Here is a 19,837-nt window from a genome sequence, read left to right on the forward strand (position 1 = left end):
CAGTGAGACCCCTGGTGTCCAAAAAAAAAAAACTATAGTGACAGTGAAGGAAAGGAAAGCAGGAGGCTGTAGGAGCTTTAAAAATTATCAACCCCAAACACAGCCGAGCACATAAATCTTAAACAGCCCGCATCCAATCACGGCGCGAACCGCAACCGTCGCGGCGGCGCAAGTCGTCGCGTTTGTCGGTTCACGTCACGGTCACGGGGTTTTGCGGCAATAGGACCTTTTGTAGCCTCTTTATGTGTATGTGTGTGTATGTGTTTCCTTTCCTAGATGGGGTGGATGGGAAAGGAGCGGGAGGAAAGGCCATAGGCAGACCGGGCTGAGTGCGATTGCCACATGGTAGCAAATTAAAAACTGTCAACGGGTTGAACGCGGGCTGGCAAAACCAAACCAACACAACAAACAAAGGTAGCAGCGGGGAAAACAGGAGGGAAATATAGCAAACTGATCCCGATTCAAATTGTGTGTGTGTGGGTGGGTGGGTGGGTGTGCGTTTTTCATCTCGAGTGGTTCGTCCGAGAGATTGCAATCGGGTCGGTTGGGGCTGCCTTTTCCCATTATTATTTCTATCGGTTTGACGTGCCACAACCGTACCCGCGACACGCGTCGATCGTGGAAGGATAGGGGGAAAAGGCTTTTTAAATTATTTTATAAGAATACTTATTGACATGTCTTAATTACTTTGAACAGTTTTTTCTCTATGTAATGGCTAAGTGTTACTGTTTTTATCGTTTGTTATAATTGAATGAATATTTATAGCAGGTTGAAACTGTCTCACTTTATAGTTTTGTAAATGTTGCACGTGAACATGCCCACCCCGTTGCCCACTAACACTTACCTAATATCTAATCCTAAAACTAAACTTTTGAATTTAATTAGGTAAAGCAGTCAGACACATCAAGCAAGGCGATACAAACGCTAAAAATTAAAAGCAAAGAGTAGTTAAAAAAATAAAATATAAATAACAGTTTCGACAACAGATTAACCAGATGCATTCATAGCTTAAAAGAGCCGGCAATGACAACAGTTAAAACCGACAAGAGAGACAACCAAAGAGGCACCAAAATCACAGAAAATGAATGCACTAACAAACAAGTCAACAGATAATATGGCAAATTATGTCAAAATTTGGCTATCCATAATTTGAATCATTGTTATTTCCCCTTTTTGCTCGTAATGTGTTATGTATAGTGCAGACCTTTAGGCGTTAACATTACCCACAACGTAAACCGGAGCAATTCAATTGAAGTTTTATCTACATTTAGGCGCACAACCGTTGTGAAAAAGTGAACAAGTTATTAGACTTGAAATCTTCACGAGTACCAGTCAGTACCTATTCATTGCAAGTAGAACATATTTCAGATCTATTATCCCATACATAACTCATAACTCTACTGATGATATACTAACACTACTTCACCCGCGCGCAATGAATACAACATTTTGCGCGAGACCGGCATCGCGATAATTGAACCTCCTTTGCTGCCCTCCAGCCTGCAGTCTGGACCATATTTCACACACATTCCATCTCGCTGCAGTGCAGTTCACCAGTTGAACGGTGTGCCAATGTGCCCTGTGGGGTCAAACATTCGGGTAAATGGGCAATGGAAGGTCTCAGGCACAGTTTTACGTTCGAACCCCGCTCAATCACTTCTTTCCAAGCGAGTAGAAGAAGAGTGACTCGCACTTTCTACCCGCTCGAAAACCATATTTTCCAACACAAATCACTAACACACGCCCCTAAACAAGGCCATTGCACAGTGTCCCGGTTCCCGGTTTACACACACACACTCATCCCGCACCTGGTTGCCGTGGGATGGATTCTGAAAACTCGGTTTTCCGCGCACAAACACAAAAAACCCTGCCCTGACTGACCGGGCATATCTCCCCCTGTGGTGTGTGTGCTGTCGAAATGGGATTGATTTGAATGTTGGTATGGCAGGGAAATTAGATTACTGTCAGCACCAAACACGCGCTGTTTCTGTTCCACTTTCGCACCGGTGGTCTACTGTCTGGTGCATTTTGGGGTAGGGAAACGGGAAACAACCCACCCTTCGAACCGTCCGTAGCAGAAAGCGGATCAAAAACCGAAGGTGACCCGAGGTGGGTGGCTGGGAATGGAAAATAAAAACCGATGCAAGAGGAAGAGAGGAGGGCCGAAAAATTGCACATCACATCCGAGTGCTCCGCAAACGCAGTCGCGTAGTGCGGGACGCACGCGAATAGTCATTTCATGCGCATCGATGGAACGCGTGATTGCTGTTTTCGAGATCATCAAATATCTCATTCGATGTTTTTAGCCGAGTCCCGTGACCGACTAGTGTGGATGAGTGGAATGGCAGGCATTTTGTCTGCACACTCCCCCACTCCCCCATTCTCCCACTCCACCTCTGATGCGCTGATTGTACTGTGAGGAACGGGGTTCGAAGGAGTACCGGATAAACTGGATTTCCACTCTTTGGCAAAACGGTTCGAGCGACCCGGGTGAACGGGTTTGAAAATTGGACTTTGGAGGTTCCATTTCGTGTGTGTGTGTGTGTGTGTCTCCCTCACCCAAAATATCCATCATCCATTTTCATCCATTTCATCCTATGCACTCTTTTGCAGCCAGTTGCTTTTTTGTGATTCCTTTTGCCGTTGGATCGTTTTTAGTTCGGGGTTTTTAAAACACACCGTTACTCCGCGCACATGGGGACGAACCCTCTTTCCGGACGAAAACCGATGAGAAAACGATTTTCACCGCCTTGCACTCTCTCCATGGCTTTCCCCAACGGTACACTCTTTAGAACGATTTTCCCATCGGTTCGCGTTAACGACAAACGCGAAATGGTACCGCGATGTTCGATTTATCGTTTTCATCATTTCGGTTTGTTTTAATCCCGTTTCCGGTCGATTCCCGGTTGCGTGTGATTTCTACACCCCCCACAACCCCCCTTCCCTCCCTTTATTTTTCCTTTCAATTTTCTGCGTCTCCATCTGTCCCCACCGGATGTTTGTTTGCGTACGTGTGCATGCTGCGTGTGCGTATTTATCAAATTCACTCGCCACGATTGCGGTGCACCAACTGGCGGTGCAGTTTTGTGATCTGTGCGTTTGCTGGCGTACAAAAGCGGCAACAAAAAACACGTAACATATAGAGGGTCGCTTAGAACTGCAATACACACAGACACAAACACACACACACACACACACACACACACACACACACACACACACACACAAGCGCGCAGACTAGATTGCATCGGAAACGATGAAACTAACCGCCACGCTGTGACCCTCGATCGCACGAGAATGGTGGCCACTAATTGGATACGCTGATTTTATTTATAGCTTCAAACTCTTGACCCCTTTACTGGGCAATTGTAATCTGGGACTTGTTTTTTTTTTGTTGGTGTTTATGTGTTTTGATGAAAATGGGAAAGATTTTGGTTTTGCGGTGGGAGGTATTTCAACTCATTGGTATGGGAAAAAAGGAAGATCAAAGAATTGTAAGTTGACGTAAGTTGGGCTGTTGAATGTATTTTGAGTTGAGGAGGATTTGAATTTCATTGTAACAACGATGGATGATTTGTTTAATCATTTAAAGCTGCATTGAAGGCGCCTTGAGCTACATTGAATTATGCATAACTTTAATACTGTAGTTTTATAACATTGTCAATTATCAATTGCTCCGCCATCACATTACAGCTATTGAACAAACCAGATGCCTCCTGATTGGAAACTCTTAATACTATATGTTGATTAGCGCTTCTGTAACAAGGTTTGGCCGGTCTGGTGGTACAGTCGTCAACTCGTACGACATAACAACATGCCCGTCATGGGTTCAAGTCCCGAATAGACCGTGCCGCCATACATATGACCGACTATTATGCTATGGTAACAATAAGTCACTGAAAGCCAAGCTCACTTCACTAGTGGGTACAGACAGGCCTTCACCGACAGCGGTTGTTGTGCCAAAGAATAAGAAGAAGAAGAACAAGGTTGCAGGTATTGCAACTTATTATGAACTCATACTAGCTCTGGAACTCATTCAGAACCCCTTTTGCGTTTGGGAATAGGTCACATACTGGTCTTGAAATTGAACCCAGACCGGTTCTGAAACTGACGCTTATCTCGGTCTTGAAATTGATTCTGAACCCATCCCAGTCCTTGAACATACTCTGACTCACTACCGATCCTAGACCTGGTACGGAACCCAATGCTGGAATTAGAATTGAATCTGAGTCTGCAGGTCTTACAATACATACTGGACCTATACAGTTCCTAGAAATTAACCCCAACACTTTAAAAATCTGGAAGCTTTTACAGAATCGATTCCATTCCTAAAACTCATCTCCATCCATCCCAATCTTGGAATTGATCTTCAGTTCATGCAGGTCCTTAAATATTTCCTGAACCTATCCAAAACCCAAAGCGGTTCCAGAATTATGCAGAATTAATTCCTGGCCCTATAACTCATTCTGAATCCATCCTGAGCTTGGAAATGATCCTGAACCTATACCGGTCCTGGAACCGAGCTCTAACCTATACCTTCAATGATCCATCTGTCCTGATCATGAACCCATATCGGTCCTGAAATTAAGCCTGGCCCGTTTCTCTGGAGCCTAGTTTGAAATTTTCAAGCCAAGCAAAATCCTCCAGGTTCAAACAGTTCCACTCACACGAACAACATCCCAGCCACTACCGGCTGTTACGAACCGTCCTCACCCTACTCTAAACGATTAAAACACCATCGCCCGCAAGCTGGCGTACCACCAAAAACCATTCCAGCTGGTACAAACTCTCCCCAAAATGCGTACCGAATGCTTCCCGCCACTTAAACACTCGTTAACTTAAGAGACCTTCGCCGACTTCCCGTGGATGTGGCGCACGCGGGAACTTTGTTCGGGGACAGTAGTAATGATAGTAATATAATTCGCAATTTCCTTCCATTCCCATTCTCTCTCTCTCTCTTCGTTTGCAGATGTGTTCAGCGTCGAGGGCGTCGAGGGACGCAGCGTTGAGCTGCACTGTCCCATCACGGTACCACTGTCCCAGGTGTACATGGTGCTGTGGTTTAAGGATAATGCCGGCATCCCACTGTACAGGTATGGTCGCTCGGCCGATGGCAGTACATCATGCAGCGTGATATCATATCGTTCATCTTACACTTCTTTTCTTTTCTTCTCGTTTATTTTTCGGGTAATGGTTGCCGCTGTAATCTCTACGAAATGCGTCATCCCCCCCCCCCTCGAAATGTTCCACTCACACAGTGTCGATGTACGTGACAAAATTTCCCGCCAGCCGGCACACTGGTCAGCGCCGGAAGTATTTGGATCACGTGCCAAATTCAATATTGATAAATCACCGGCATCTTTGCTGATCAAGGTAAGTTTCACCAGAGAGGGGAGCGATAGGAGTTGGACAAACTTTCCTTTGCACCACATTCCATTACAAATTTTAATTACGATTGGGATGGGACGGGGACGACCTTTGGGCATGATGGCCGCTCTGGCTTTTTTGTGTTTGAAGTTTATTTTTTTCGATAGTGTGCGTTTTAGGAGGGAAACATGTAGGTATGTTTGCTAAAGCTTCGTGTTAATTACTGCCATGTACTTCATATTGGAAATAAAAAAAGGGAATATGATTTGATAAATTATTAGCAGTTTGGATTTTTTTTCTAATCACTACGACAGTACAATTCAATATCCATTGTCTTTGACGGAACAATGAGCAAACTAAGGTTAAATGTGGTAGTCGTTTCAAGCCAAAATTTGATTTTTACAGAGTTTTGTTAGTTATGAAGAGGTCAGGTCAAAGGTCATTGTTAGAAACAGAGAGTAGAGGCTGAATTCATTAATTGCTCTTCAATGTAGCGGAATTTGGGCCAAGAGTGCCACCATAAGCATTTCATGTTATAACTCACTAAAACGTGTTTTTCAAAAGCCGATTTAAATCTCATAACCATTTTGCATCTATTTCCTCACTTATAAATGAGTTTCGCTTGAAAACAGTGCAAACAAAACTGTTTTTGAGGCGTTTTAAAACAGGGTCCAAAAAGACGTTGTGTTTTAGGCTATGGGGCAAATAAACGTATTTCTTAGATAATTGGAAATAGTTACGTTTGTGGCACTAGTGTATGTATTCCTACATGTCTTGAGTCACCAATGAACCCTTTTTCATCACTAACTGTATCGCAATATGGTTTGTTGCTGGTCTGTTTTTTCCGGGGTGGAATTCTCTCGTAATTGCGCACCATACCGTTGCACGCTACAACAATGTTTACATTTTTGACAGCTCGCGCCTATGAAATATGGTGGCACACTTGCCCCAAATAGAGATGGCTCTTTTGCCCGAAAAGTTGTAACTTTTTTGAAATTGAATTTTCAGTGACAAAAAGAAAGATTTTTTCAACTAACCCCACAAAAAATTTCACGTTGTCTCAGCTTTACGGTGGTGTAAATATTTTCTAGGTTGAGTGTTCGCATGATTTTTGAGAGCTTTTTTGGTTGGATTAAAAAATTATAATATTCCGCTCAATTTGGAACTCAACATACATCAATTTAAATACCTAGTCATTGGAAAGCAACCAACTGTATACACAATTGATCATTTAACTAAAGTTTTTAAGGAGAAAATGCTTGGTGGCACTCTTGCCCCTATGGCACACTTGCCCCAAATTTAAAACCATAAATAAATTTCCCCATAAGCCATGAGAATATTATTTTTATTTATCGCAAACCAGCTGTTGCCATGGACTCGCGTTTGCATTGGTTGAACTGTCAGCCAGTTATCGGACATCTAACGAAACTGTACGCTAAAAAAAGTATAAGGTTTAGGATATCTATTTCTTCAACCATCGGACTGACAATGTTACAAACAATAAACAATAAACGACACGCTTACTAGAAAGCGCTCAACAAATGCATTCCTTGCAAACAAGCCTAACAGCCAACAACAAAGCAGTACGTGCAGAAATGCACACAACTGGAAAGAGCATGCGGGTTTTTGTAATCGAGACGTTTGCTAAGACCAAACAGCAACATTGACTACATCGACCACCCACCGAATTCACGGTCATGACGTAAACATTTCAATTAAAAGCCCTCAACAAAGCATGAACTTTAAACCCCTACACATCTGGACCGTTGGTGACGCAAATAGTAAGGTCCGCGGGATTAACGTTTGACATTTTGTAAACAGCCCACTAGTGGTATGGTTTTTGTCTCGCGCGAAATGCATCCACTTGCTGACATGCAATCCACACCACCCTCTCAATCACACCACCCTAACGCGACATGCACACTTTTTCAATCAAAAGCGTGTGCCACGCGCAACAATGAGAAGCTTCTAATTTGGTACTTCAAGCAGCAAGGACACGGACACTCGCAAACCCGCTCGTTAAGTAAGCACCCCGTTGAAGCTAGGCGGTGGGTCGCTCTGACGTCCACACGCACGCACACACACACACCAAGGTATTAGCTTTAATAGGGTGTACAGTGCCCATTTTCACTCCTCCTCTGAGCTCACATACGCTCCTGTTCGCGGGGTGGGCAAGAACTATGAATGGAAGGTTAATATAAATATCAACCATAAATGACTCATAAATTCTTGCTGCTCTACCTGTGCCATGCTACTAGCAGCGACCATGAACGTGTGTTTTAGGGAGGTGAACGTTTACAGCGCCACTTCTGGGCGACGCTTCCACCCGATCATGGACCCCACGTGTACATCCAATCGGAACTTCCGCTATAAACACACACACACACACACACATAAGTCCGGTCGGTCACGCTCGTGTGTGTGTGTGCATGTTCTTTTACAAGACCAATAATTTGCTACAGATTGCTCACACCGTTCACAATTCGATAAGATTGCCGTTTTGCACGGGCAGTGGCGGAATCTCGTAATCATAAAAAACAGCAGCAACAGCAACAACACGCTCCCGTGACACGCATACCGACCAGCCAAGAAGTTGTAAAATTAATGAACAAAATAAAATGGATGACAAAAAAAAAGAAGAAACACAACATACACACGCGTCACTAACAACAAACTTCAACCGCGGGTTGCGAGCTGCGTCCGCAAACCGGGTGTAGGCCCGAAAGCCGAATTCATTACGCGGCAAATGTGTATTGAAATTTAATGTCACCCAACCACACCACACCAGGTGTAGTACGGCTGCAATACAAGCACACACTTACACACACATGCCACCCGTTACCCCCTTTGTGTCCTTGTTTCGTCCTCTCTGCGCCTTCACTGAGCGTCCTTTGACGTATTCATGCATGCGGTACGCTACGCTTTCATGTACTTATATTATGCTCGCGCAGTGTCGATGAATCGTGCACACGGTCCACGGAGCTGGCTGGCTGGCTGGACATGGGAACAACCCATGCTTGATGAAAGCGAAGGCACCGCAGGGAGTCAGGTGGAAAGTAAAATCAATGTTTAACCAAAGAAAATCGTGTTTGCGGTTGTAGCCCATCTGCCAAGTGTTTGTTTCACAGCTTTTTTTTTGTTGTTATTGCTGGAATCCCTCTCTCTCTCTCTCTCTCTCTCTCTCTCTCTTCCTCTCATTCCCGGTTTCTCTTTAAAAAATGCAAGAGTAACGAAGAGTATGTTGGCACCGGTTTTATTTGTGTTGTGATTTTGCTGTTTCGGGGCTGTACTTTGTTCCTTTTTTTCACCCCTGTTTTCCTTTCCCTTCGTGTTGCGGCGGGTTCGTGTTGCTGCGTACTGCAAAATCATTAAGCGTTTCTGGAGCCACCGTAGCCACTCGAATGGTGGAATGTTGAAATTCACCAAAAAAAAGGAGCAGAGTTTGGTTCGAACACAACAGCGCGAATGTTTTCCTGCGCGTGCGGGTACGTGCGTAATTAGTGCGAGTATTCGATGGTCAAATGATGAGTCGACTTCGTGCGATACTAGGATCTTGTGCTGCCGCGGGGTTTATCAGCGCACTTTCCCGAGGATGGATGTATTTTTTTTTTGTTGTTGGTGTTTTGTTTATTCAATGAAAGAAAGGATACAGCAGCGCGCCGGCACGGCACGAAGGGGAGGGGGAGGTGGAGGCATACTTGTAAAGCAGAAGCTTTGGCACTTAATTTAATTAAAAAAATACTAATTGCCGTAATGATCAGTGTGCGCTGTACTTCGGCCGCCGCCGGGGGAAGCTTTCGTGACGGATGCCTAGAACGCGCTAGACTTAATTAGCCGCATTGCTAGGCAATCATGGCAGCAAGTGGTAACATATCGTGCCGTGTAAGCATTGCGAGTAATTTTACTTTATCGGAATACACATGTTTGGGCGGAAGCAGTGGAGCATTTTCAGCTTCAGTATGTTTTTAGCTTTTCAAAAGCATTCGCTAGCGTTTTTTCGACTCGACAGGAGATGTATATTTCGACAGTTGCAAGTTTTGTAATCGAAGCAGGCGTTTAAATGATGTTTTCAAAATAACCGTTAATTATTAGATATGATCATTGTTATGGAAACAAACATAGTGTAAAAGAAACTAAAAGGAAAAGCTCAATAAATAATTTAAAAAATCAAATGTTTTGCCTTGTTTCCTATCCTAATGATTACAAAGCAAGGTGTAGACTCTCACATTGGTCATTTGGCATTCTAAGTCACTTTATTATTTATCAATCAACTTAACCATTCATTATTCTTAGAGCTTTTGGTTCAGAAAAGCCAGTACCTGAACACAGCTTTCTCCTATCAGTATGATGGTGCTATGCTTACTCTACACGTCATTCTTAATTGGTAGTGTTCAATTTCAAAACTGCAAAAAAATAGCACATCCTCTGTGATAAAAGGGTCTGTAGTTTACCAAACGCTCTGTGTGTAAATACCAAAGACTGCAATAGCTCGTGCATGTTTCACGTCGATTCCAGCATCGATCAATGTTCGGTAACTCTTCAAAGAAAAGTTACAATTTTTCGGATCAGTACAGCCACTCCCTACTCTCCTGCACACAACTCATCGACGACACATCCTTTCGCCAAACAAACAGAAACAAACATGCAGGAAATAGTGCATTATTTATTCACTGATCTGTTCAGCCTTGCCCCGCCTTGTTTTAGCCAAATGTCTCCAAAGCATAGACAAGGGGGCTTCCATTTTTAATGATGCATCTTGGGCCCGATGGATGTTGTTGTCACTTGCGTCCACTTGTGAATTGGTTGACTCAAACAGCAAAAGTCATTGAAGGTGCATTGAAAATAGCACAACAGGGCAAACGAATGAAAAACTGAAGCTAGCTTTTTTTTTTGTTTGCACGAAAATGTTCTGAACAAAAACATGTTTTTCTTTAATTGTACATTTTCTCCATTTTCTCGTTCTGGTGCAGAATTTAAAACGACACGATCAAGGAGTGTACCGGTGCCGCATCGACTTCCGCACGATACAGACGCAAACGTATCGGTACAACCTGTCCGTCATTGGTAAGTAGTAGTGAGCGGCATTCGAAATTGTTTCTCCTGTGGGAGAAACATGGAAAGTTGCAAACGTCTTTACACATCGCGTACGTTTGTTTGTGCATCCTGCGTCGCGCACATGGATGGATCGCACGTGATAAACTGCACACACACACACTCACACCACTTGATGTACGCGACGAACCCGCGCGAAACCATAATTGTCCCCCGAGCAATGGGACGTCAACTGCTTCGTTGCTAGCGTCGGCGAAACACATTCAGTCACTCGGTGCTTTACGCGCCATTCCACTTCGACAGCTGCAGGCTTCCCTTTTGCAGCAGCCACTTGATGTAATTGATGCACTTAAAACAAGACAATCACTTGTCATTGGCTGCTAATGTGTAGCTAATGCACCGGGGGGAAGGACGTCGACTTGGGAGCATCGCATCTCATTATGATGGGGTTGTGTCACCATCGCCACCGCCGCCACCACTTTGAGCCAATTGCCTCTTTGGGTGATTCTAAATGCATTTTCACCCTCCCATACCCACAGCCTCGTCACGCAGGCTGCACAGTTCCCTTTCATCTTCCCTAATACACCTGGCCCATTTGGAGAGTGTAATGCTGTGGAAGCCTTTCAGCGCCACTTAATGCTGCTGCTGCTGATAGTGCGATGAAACGAATCGTAAATTCATTCCCTTAACTTGCTTATTGACGATATGCAGTCGTGTGTATGCGTATCGTGTCAGTAAATTGGTGCGCCTTCGAGGGTTTCGTTATCGGCGGGCGATGGGATGGTTTGAATTTAATGAAATGGTTGTCTGTGCGTTTTGGAACTCACACAAAACCATCGCTATTGGTGCTCGAGCAAACGCGTACCTGAACTGCCATTCGGTGCAATTACTAATTAAGATTTTGGATAGTGACTGGTTGGTGTGTTCCTGATGGGGATGAATAACGGTCAGGAAATTAAATCAGAATAAAATCACGTTCAAGGCTCGTTCACGTTTTGCGCCTGAAAATAGGCAATACACTAGAATACTAGAATAGTCTGTTAACTAAGGTTTATAGATATTTGTTTGATTTATTCATTTATTTTTTGTATTTTTTAAATTGTTTTTTAAAGGACTCTTGATAGATTTCGCAAAAGTTTATTTTATTTCACCATCTATTGACATTGACAACGATCTATAGAATAGCGCCATCTGTGTGAAAACATGTCAAACTAAGATACGCACTTATTTATTTGGTGCACTTAACGATTTCTTCAAATATTACAATGTTGATTTACTTTCATCATTCTCATCGCATCCTTACCGTGCTCAACTTTATCAAAAGAAAATGAGCTTCAGCATCAGGAATTATGCCACAAAAACCAGGCCGGCAAAACCCTCCGAATGCGGGCTCGGTCGGCTAATGAGCCGGACGAACGGACACTGGTCCGAAGGGAGAGAGAGACAGACGCTCTGCACTGCCACTGGCACATATTAAGACACTACTTACACCCGGCACTACTAAGCCCCTCATTATCTATTTACAGTGCTGCCCGAGCAACCGGTGGTTCTGGATCGGTGGGGACGCCACCTGAACGGCACCAAGCTCGGACCGAAGGAGGAAGGCGATGACGTCGTTATCACCTGCCGTGTTTCTGGTGGTAAGTTTGTCTACATCCACATCCACAAACACACACACACACACACACACACATCGTTTGAAAGTCGGGACAAGGTTCTGTCGCCCTGGCTTGTCATTAGCTGTCAAACCCCACGGTCCCGGCTACCGTTCAAAGCGGCTTTCGGTGGGTGGTTTTCGGATCGGACAGCGTGGGTCGGTTGCGACGTTTTCAAGGCGTCCTTTAAATCCATTAACACCACCACCGTCGCCACCTGCGTGTTAGCTTCACCGCGTCCGTCCCTTTTGCCACTTTCCACACCCACGTTAAGCAAATATTCGCTCCCTCTTCCCACTAAGCTCCCCTGCCAGTTTTTGCATCAGTCAAACCTCAATCAAGCGACTCCACAATGGCGACCAACGCTTAAAGTACACCCTTTCAGCAAGTCTTCCTCTCGCTCGGTACAAAATCCTCCGAACCAGAATTCCACCTGGGTCACATCACCACCTCACGTCACCTTGTCATAATGGTCGCCGAACGAACACACCCAGCACGGACCCGGACAGCAGTGAAGCAAACATAATGGTTGCATCTCGGGGCCTTGCAGCACGACGCTGTAGCATCCCGACCGAGCTGCAGATCGTTCCGGTTTCCATTGCCAACATTCACCACCCCGGAAGTTAGCTAAAACTGTACTCTCCAGTGCCATCCACTTAGGAAGGAAACTTTTTCTTTCTTTTTACACGTGCCTCGCCCTCTCGTCCGCGTACTTTGCGCTGCGTTTCGTCCATCAACCGGATGGACGCTTTGCACTTCAAGCGTCCCACGGACTCATCAAGCTAGATGTGACCGGAGCGAATACTGTAGGGAAGGAAAAGCTAATAATCATCACAAGACTACATCAAACATACTCTCGCGCTGCGGAACAAACTGTGCATCGTCCATCAGTGGCTGCCATCTTCCGAACAGCCACCGCCGACCGGAAACATCGGAAACCCCCCGTACGACAACATGCGTCAATGTTTCTGAAAGCCTTCTCGTACCAACTTTGTCAGTGCGCGCCAGGGGGGAGGGTGCGTTTCGGGCGGCAATGTAATTCCGTTTCAAACGCACATCGAAAGGCCCGTTATCCCGATGACGATTTGATGTCCCGCAGTGACATCACCACCACTAAGCCACCCGTTAGCCCGTTGGAAGTTAAATAAAAATGGGGGGAAAAACATACACAAAAGTGGTTCCTCTCCACTGTCACTGGAATATGACGAGCAGGGGCGAGGGGCGAGGGAGTAGAAATGATAGTTAATTTAAAAAGTTCGCGGATATTGGATAAGTTTCGGTGCCGTTTTTGCGGTTGCTGCGGGTGCGCTTTCGACTGCACTTCCGGCGCGTAAAGGCTTCGCGGTGGCGGCGACCGGCGGCGGATGTAAGTTCGATTTGTGTAACTCGTCGCGTGTAGAGGGCAGAGAGAGAGAGAGAGAGAGGGAGATGAACAAAACATTTGTGACAGATACTACCATCACCTACCTCACCACCGACACCCAGCCTCACCAGCGCATCCGGTTGCGGATTTGCTCGCTCTGCCCAAAACCCTTTTCACTTCACGTGCCCAGGTGCCGGGGCAATGATTGACGGACAGCAAGCGGATCGAGAAAGTTCTGGTTCACTTTTCGCACGCTCCGGACGGGTTCGGACGGGTGTGGGTTGTGATGAATTTTTAATAAATTCACTGCCGGATGTAGCGGTACATAATTAATTTCAATACAGCTTATCGGCATCAAGGGGGTGTTTTTTCCTTCTTCAAAAGAGAGAGAGAGCAGGAGAGGAATCGCAGACTGAAGAGTTTTTGTGAGACAGATCGTTGGTAGCAGACGTATTTCGCAGATGAGATGTGTGTCTAACTGGAAGGTTCTGGGAGGAAATGTTTGATGTATTTGCGAGTGGTGTGGAAATTAAGAGTGATGTATCGGAATTACTTCAAGCTTTTGTAATTGGACTGATGAAGTACAGATATAAATGGTATTTTACATCTCTATTCGCCATCGCGTTTGTGGTACAATCGTCAAGCCGTGCACCCTAAAAGTAAACTCGCAATGAGTTCGAATCCTCAACGAATTAATGAGTTATCCTGCTTTATCCGTACTGTTAGCCTTAATCTGTGTGGACACTACAACTGCCAACAATTTTGACTGGTAATGATAAAGTTCAACGAGCTTTTAATCATTCGTAGTAGCATTATATGAGAAAACTGTGCTATTATTCATCTTTATTACCAATTTCAAATAATGGGGCCCTTTACGATTCTAGTCAGTTTTTTGTATGGAGTTTGACAGTTGGAGGCTGAAATCATGTAAACACTCCATACAAAACCACACATAAAATTAGCCTGCGATTTTTAGTCCACATTATTCTAGCCTCAAAGCTAGAATTAGATTCGAGTGCCTGCTCAAAAAAATGGCAAAACAAGGTGGTGTTTACATTCATCCCAAGGTGCATAAAAGAGATCTGGTTATGGAATCCAGAATCAAAGTGTATGTAGTCTCATAGATTGCTTTTTATAACTAAATTTTAATATAATTTTTTGACAGAATGGGTGAAAACTTTTATTCAAACAATCTTTCCAGAGGCTTGACAAATACTCAAAACACTCTTAAAAGCTTCATTCAGAAACAGAATCGATAAAAATCAGCCTTCTAAATACATACACCTTGGGATAAGCCCACCTGTATATTACCGTTCAAATAGACATAAAACGACAACGTCGCGCACGACAAAAAAAGCTCAAAATTTCACTTCGCGTACATCAAATTAGCTCAAAAATTCGATTATTTCGGATGAAGCAGAAATGTCGCGCGTGACGTTTTTGCTCTATGTCTATTTGAACGGTTATACCGACTAAAATAGCTGCTCGAAAACTGCTAAACAATGCAAACAGCTGACATGCTGAAATTTCAGCCTACCAACTTAAAACGGAAAGGGCCCCAATAATGGAGTTCATTGAAACGTTTTACTAAGCAGCTACTAGCATTGCAGGACAAAAACGCTTGAAACGCTTCACAGTTTTAGTGTCAAACTTTAAGCGTTACCTGTCAAACATTTCGCCTGTCTATTATATGCAATTTTGCAGTGTATTTCGCTGCGTCAACCCTCCATTTCACCCAGTCTATCTGCCTTTCATAACACTCAAATTCTTGTTAGTCGCTGCGTCTCCATCGTATTAAATTCAACGATAGCGGACTTTTGCTGTTCCCAGTACGAAACAAAACCACTCAACACACTGCTGTACATGACAGCCGACGGAATAATTAGCGAACTCGTTGAACACAAGGCTGCAAATATTGCGAAGCGGGTAGAGCAACGAACACACAAAAAAAGATTGTGCCGGTCCATAAAGTGTCTGCTGTAAAGGGGTTCATTACCAAGATGCGGATAGTGCTTGTCGTTGCACACAAGAAAAAACAAACACACACACATTTACACTCATTTTCCAGTTCTGAGGCTCGTTTGTTTGCACCTCACTGCGGGGTCTCTCGTTTTTTAATTCCATTTTCCACCAACATTGTGTGTTGCCTCATTTGCCCAACCGACACCGGAAAACATCTATTTTCCAACCCGTTCTCACCTTCTAGCACGCACTGACGCATACACACACCAATTCATAACATCTACTTGCTTTCTCTTCATCGTTTCTGTAAACACACTCGTACACACACACACATACAGGACGGCCACAGCCCGAGGTGCGGTGGCTTATCAACGGCGTAATCGTGGACGACCAGTACGAGCAAAACTCCGGTGATGTCATCGAGAACCGGCTGCTCTGGCCGACGATACAGCGGAGCGATCTGAATGCCATCTTCACCTGCCAGACGATGAACACGAAGCTGGTCGAGCCGAAGGAGACGAGCTACGTGCTGGACATGCACCGTAAGTACTCGCCGCTGCGGAACGGGTGATATTTATTGTAAAAATATTTGCACACCCCTCACACGGGGCGTTTCCCTTGGGGATGGAAACCATCCCCGGGATGTTTGCCGGAATTTGAAGCCTTTTGCATAAATGTTCGCTGTGCAAAGGAAGGTAGCGCAATGAGCGCTGCCTGTACACGCTGGGCGTGGGAAACATGGCCATCCGTTTCGAGGGATATAAAATTTCATCTCAAAGCCCCTCCAAAGCAGGAATGCATCGTGTCTCCTCTTCCGTGTTCCGTGTGCTGGCATTTACTTACCTACCGGGTCTACCTTTCTCTCTCCCCTTCAACACACACACACACACACGTGGGTACGCAGTGAAGCCCCTGACGATAAAGGTGATCAATCCACCGGCCACGCTCGTGGCGGACAAGCGGTACGAAATCGTCTGCCAGAGTACGGGCTCGCGCCCGAACGCCATCATCACCTGGTACAAGGGCAAGCGGCAGATGCGGCGCACCCGGGACGAGACGGTCGACCACAACACCACCACGTCCACCCTAAGCTTCGCGCCGACGACCGAGGATGACGGCAAAACGCTCACCTGCCGGGCAGAAAACCCGAACGTGAACGGGCTGTTCCTCGAGACGGACTGGAAGATGAATGTTGTCTGTGAGTATGCCGGGAGGGGGGGGGGGGGGCTGGAACAACGGTTCTTACCCTGCTGGCCATGCTAATGGATCACTCACGATTTGCCAGATCCGCCGATGGTTACGATCCAGCTGGGACCGACGCTGGTCGTCGACGACATCAAGGAAGGTGACGACGTGTACTTCGAGTGTCACGTACGGGCGAATCCCGACTGGAAGCGGCTGCAGTGGTTCCACAACGTAAGTACCATCACACAACTGCTGCACGCGGGGGGAGGGGGGGGGAGGCTGCAGAAATTGGGGTCCTACGGAAAAGGAGAGGTTCAGCTGCGCCAGCAAACGTAACCTCTTCTCGATCGATCAATCAGCTGATTGTGTGCCATTAGCATCGCAAGTGGAGGGCCGGATGGGAGGACGATTGCTTCGTCCTACGATGCTCGGAACTTTCGAGCTTTTCAACATGATAAGTAGCACCATTTGGCTAGCATGTGTGTGTGTGTATGTGCGTGAGTGACAGAGAACTTGTCTGCGACCGGAACGCCGGTCGATGAGGGTTATTTATCTAGCGCACTGTTGATCGAATTGATGTGGTTCGAAATTAAGAATTTACTGAAAGCCCCAGCCGTCGGTTTTAAGTGGTTTGGTAGATAATTGGTAGATGCGGAAGCATTTGATGCTTCTATGTCAACTGTTACTTTGATTTATAAACAACAGAGACAAACATTTAATAAATCTGTCTTTATTTTGTGTCTTAAAAATGTTTTTTTATAAAATAATTAGTTAATTATATTGGTCCACTAAGTATTTTTTACAATTAAAGATCATGTGCAACCAAGTGATGGGGTTGGATAACTACATCTGTCCAATATTTTTTTTTTGCAATTCCTTCGTTAGCTAAAGTTCGTAGAAATCCTCACCGCGACACACACAGTGATCTTCACAGTAAATCGAATTAACTGACAAGCGAACTAATTGGCAGGAAACGCTTCAAGCCTACCAGCTGATGTTCAAAGTCAACAAATGCTTCATACAAAAGCGTAACATTCAAACATGCTTCAAACAAGCTTTTTCTTGAAGTTAAATAACATTCCGCCTTCCGAAAATATAGTCTTTTTTGAGATATAATCGAACGTACGGATAGTGTGCTTCAAACCATTATCAAATCATTTGACCGTAGAAGCGCTATCCGTCAATTATTTCACATGCCAATAATTACGTTTGGGTCAGTGTGGCTACAGGTATACTACAGGTGAGCTTATGGCTCTGATATTGTCGGCCATGATGGATGGGAATTGGTATGAAGATTGGCAGGAAGGAAGAAACAGTTGATGAGGACTTTGTATGAAACTTTCAAATTCAGATGTGTCAAAGAACACTATGGACAAACTAACTGGGAGTAATGAATGGACCTTGGTTTATCTATGCGTGTAGCTTTGTGTTACGATGAGGTCATGGACCGTTTCTCTTCGTCTGTCAATCTACATAGAAATTCACGTGCATCATGGCAACGAAAATCCTAACCAGTATCTATCCTGTAGTCGACCTACTCATAGTGGACATACACTAACAATTGTATTGGACGCCTGCAGGTATGCAATACGATGTTGCAGCTTTGGGTTTGACAATTATTTATGAGCTAGATGAAGGTTTATGATGTGGAGTTTTAGGCAAAAAAAAACATATCTTTTTATAGTTCTAGAAGAGTCTCTAAAGAAGTGAAACCAGTAAGTGATTACCCTCTTAGCTTCCTCTGTGAGAAAATGTTTAAACTACCTCAACACTGGTCTACTGTGCGACCAGTGCGATCTACCAGTGCGACACGGTCTAACGCAATACCTTTCTATTGACCAAACCTAACCCCTCTATCTCATGTATTACATCGTACAGATCAAATTACATTACACCGCTCGTTTAATCTACTCTCCGTTTTCCCCCGAACCAGGACGTCCTGTTGCAGTACAACGGGTCCGCGCGCATCATCCAGAGCGGCCAGAGTCTGGTGCTGCAGAAGGTGACGAAACAATCGGCCGGATATTACGCTTGCAGTGCAATCAACGCCGAAGGCGAAACCGTCAGCGACCAGCAGCACCTGCGAGTGAAGCGTAAGTGTGAAAGTTCAAGACATTTTGCTAGCATCCGTTTCCTGCCACCGCCCGGACGCGGTTTTGTTTCGTTGCGGCAGCAGGAGAGTTAGAAATCTTGACCAAATTATAGCCCCGTTCGTCATCAGTTCACCCTTGCATCGTTCACTTCCTTAATATGGTGCCCGGCGTGCTGGGAAAGCTCGACCGGAAATTGATAGTTGATGGATTTTTCTCAATCACGAACAGACCCGTTTTCTAGGGGCTTTTGCGGGGCAGTGAAGGTCTTCCCCAATTTCCGAACACCGACCAGGGCACAGGGGTACCACCCTTTAATCGCTACGCATGATGGTCCTTTCTGGCTGACCGGTTCCCTTTGGCCCTCCGGTGGCGGAAATCGATAGTTGATAGAAATGAAATTACATTTAATTGCCGGCTTCCCAAACACTTAAACTCCCTTCCCCACCAGTCCAGCGGGCCGGAAATTTGCGGTCGACATGGAATGATACCCTTGTGAGGGCTTCGAGGGAGGACGAGAATGTAACCATATTGGTTCAGATTGTGGGTCAAAAGTGTACGCACAATATACGGCTGCATGATGTTTCCATATGATGCAGTTTGTTTGCGAAGTGGTCGGATGGTTTGGATCTATCTGATCTTTACATCTATACAATTCACATCCTGCCCTAGTTATGCGCCTAAAGTTATGCACTCTGCACAACAAAACGATTTTATTACGGTCTTAATTGTAACGCAAACAGCTTCCTTAGTCACAAATAACTAGAACTACAAAATCTTTACCGAAAAAGCGCCTCCACACGACCATAATGAATATGTTTTGCCAATCTCGTTGCTCTCGGAATGATTCAAGCGCTCTGATTAAAGGAGCACTTCTTACAGAACAAACAAATTGGCAGTTGCCAGGGCAACGGATGTCTGCTCCTGTAACAAGACACCATGAATGTTTCATTTAACCTCTTTTTAATGAAAAAGTAAATGCCACCGGGCCGCCAGGTCTCTGCCGGTGACGACTACCACCTAGTTCCACGTCAAGACAGTCACAAGTAAGAGTTGCACAAAAATAGCTCCCTGATCTTTGGCACCCAAAAGCTAATCCAAACTCTGTGTTTTCCCGGAAAGCTAATAAACTCCTACGTTCGAGAAAACCCCAGCCAATTGAG

At 45.0% G+C, this 19,837-nt stretch overlaps 1 protein-coding gene across 6 annotated transcripts in view; it reads left to right on the forward strand.

Annotated features, from left to right (window-relative positions):
- The window catches only part of LOC121596557 (nephrin-like), a 79,792-nt gene that overhangs the window by 38,891 nt on the left and 21,064 nt on the right, over positions 1-19,837 (forward strand). For all 6 annotated transcript variants that reach the window (XM_041921607.1, XM_041921609.1, XM_041921606.1 and 3 more), the window contains exons 4-11: positions 4,970-5,093; positions 5,259-5,373; positions 10,338-10,431; positions 11,946-12,059; positions 15,738-15,941; positions 16,304-16,597; positions 16,685-16,815; positions 18,518-18,677. In XM_041921607.1, coding sequence (XP_041777541.1) covers positions 4,970-5,093; positions 5,259-5,373; positions 10,338-10,431; positions 11,946-12,059; positions 15,738-15,941; positions 16,304-16,597; positions 16,685-16,815; positions 18,518-18,677 — 1,236 coding nt within the window. The remainder of the gene's footprint in view (positions 1-4,969; positions 5,094-5,258; positions 5,374-10,337; positions 10,432-11,945; positions 12,060-15,737; positions 15,942-16,303; positions 16,598-16,684; positions 16,816-18,517; positions 18,678-19,837) is intronic.

Source organism: Anopheles merus, chromosome 3R (assembly GCF_017562075.2).
Source record: "Anopheles merus strain MAF chromosome 3R, AmerM5.1, whole genome shotgun sequence".
Classification (NCBI taxonomy): Eukaryota; Metazoa; Arthropoda; class Insecta; order Diptera; family Culicidae; genus Anopheles; species Anopheles merus.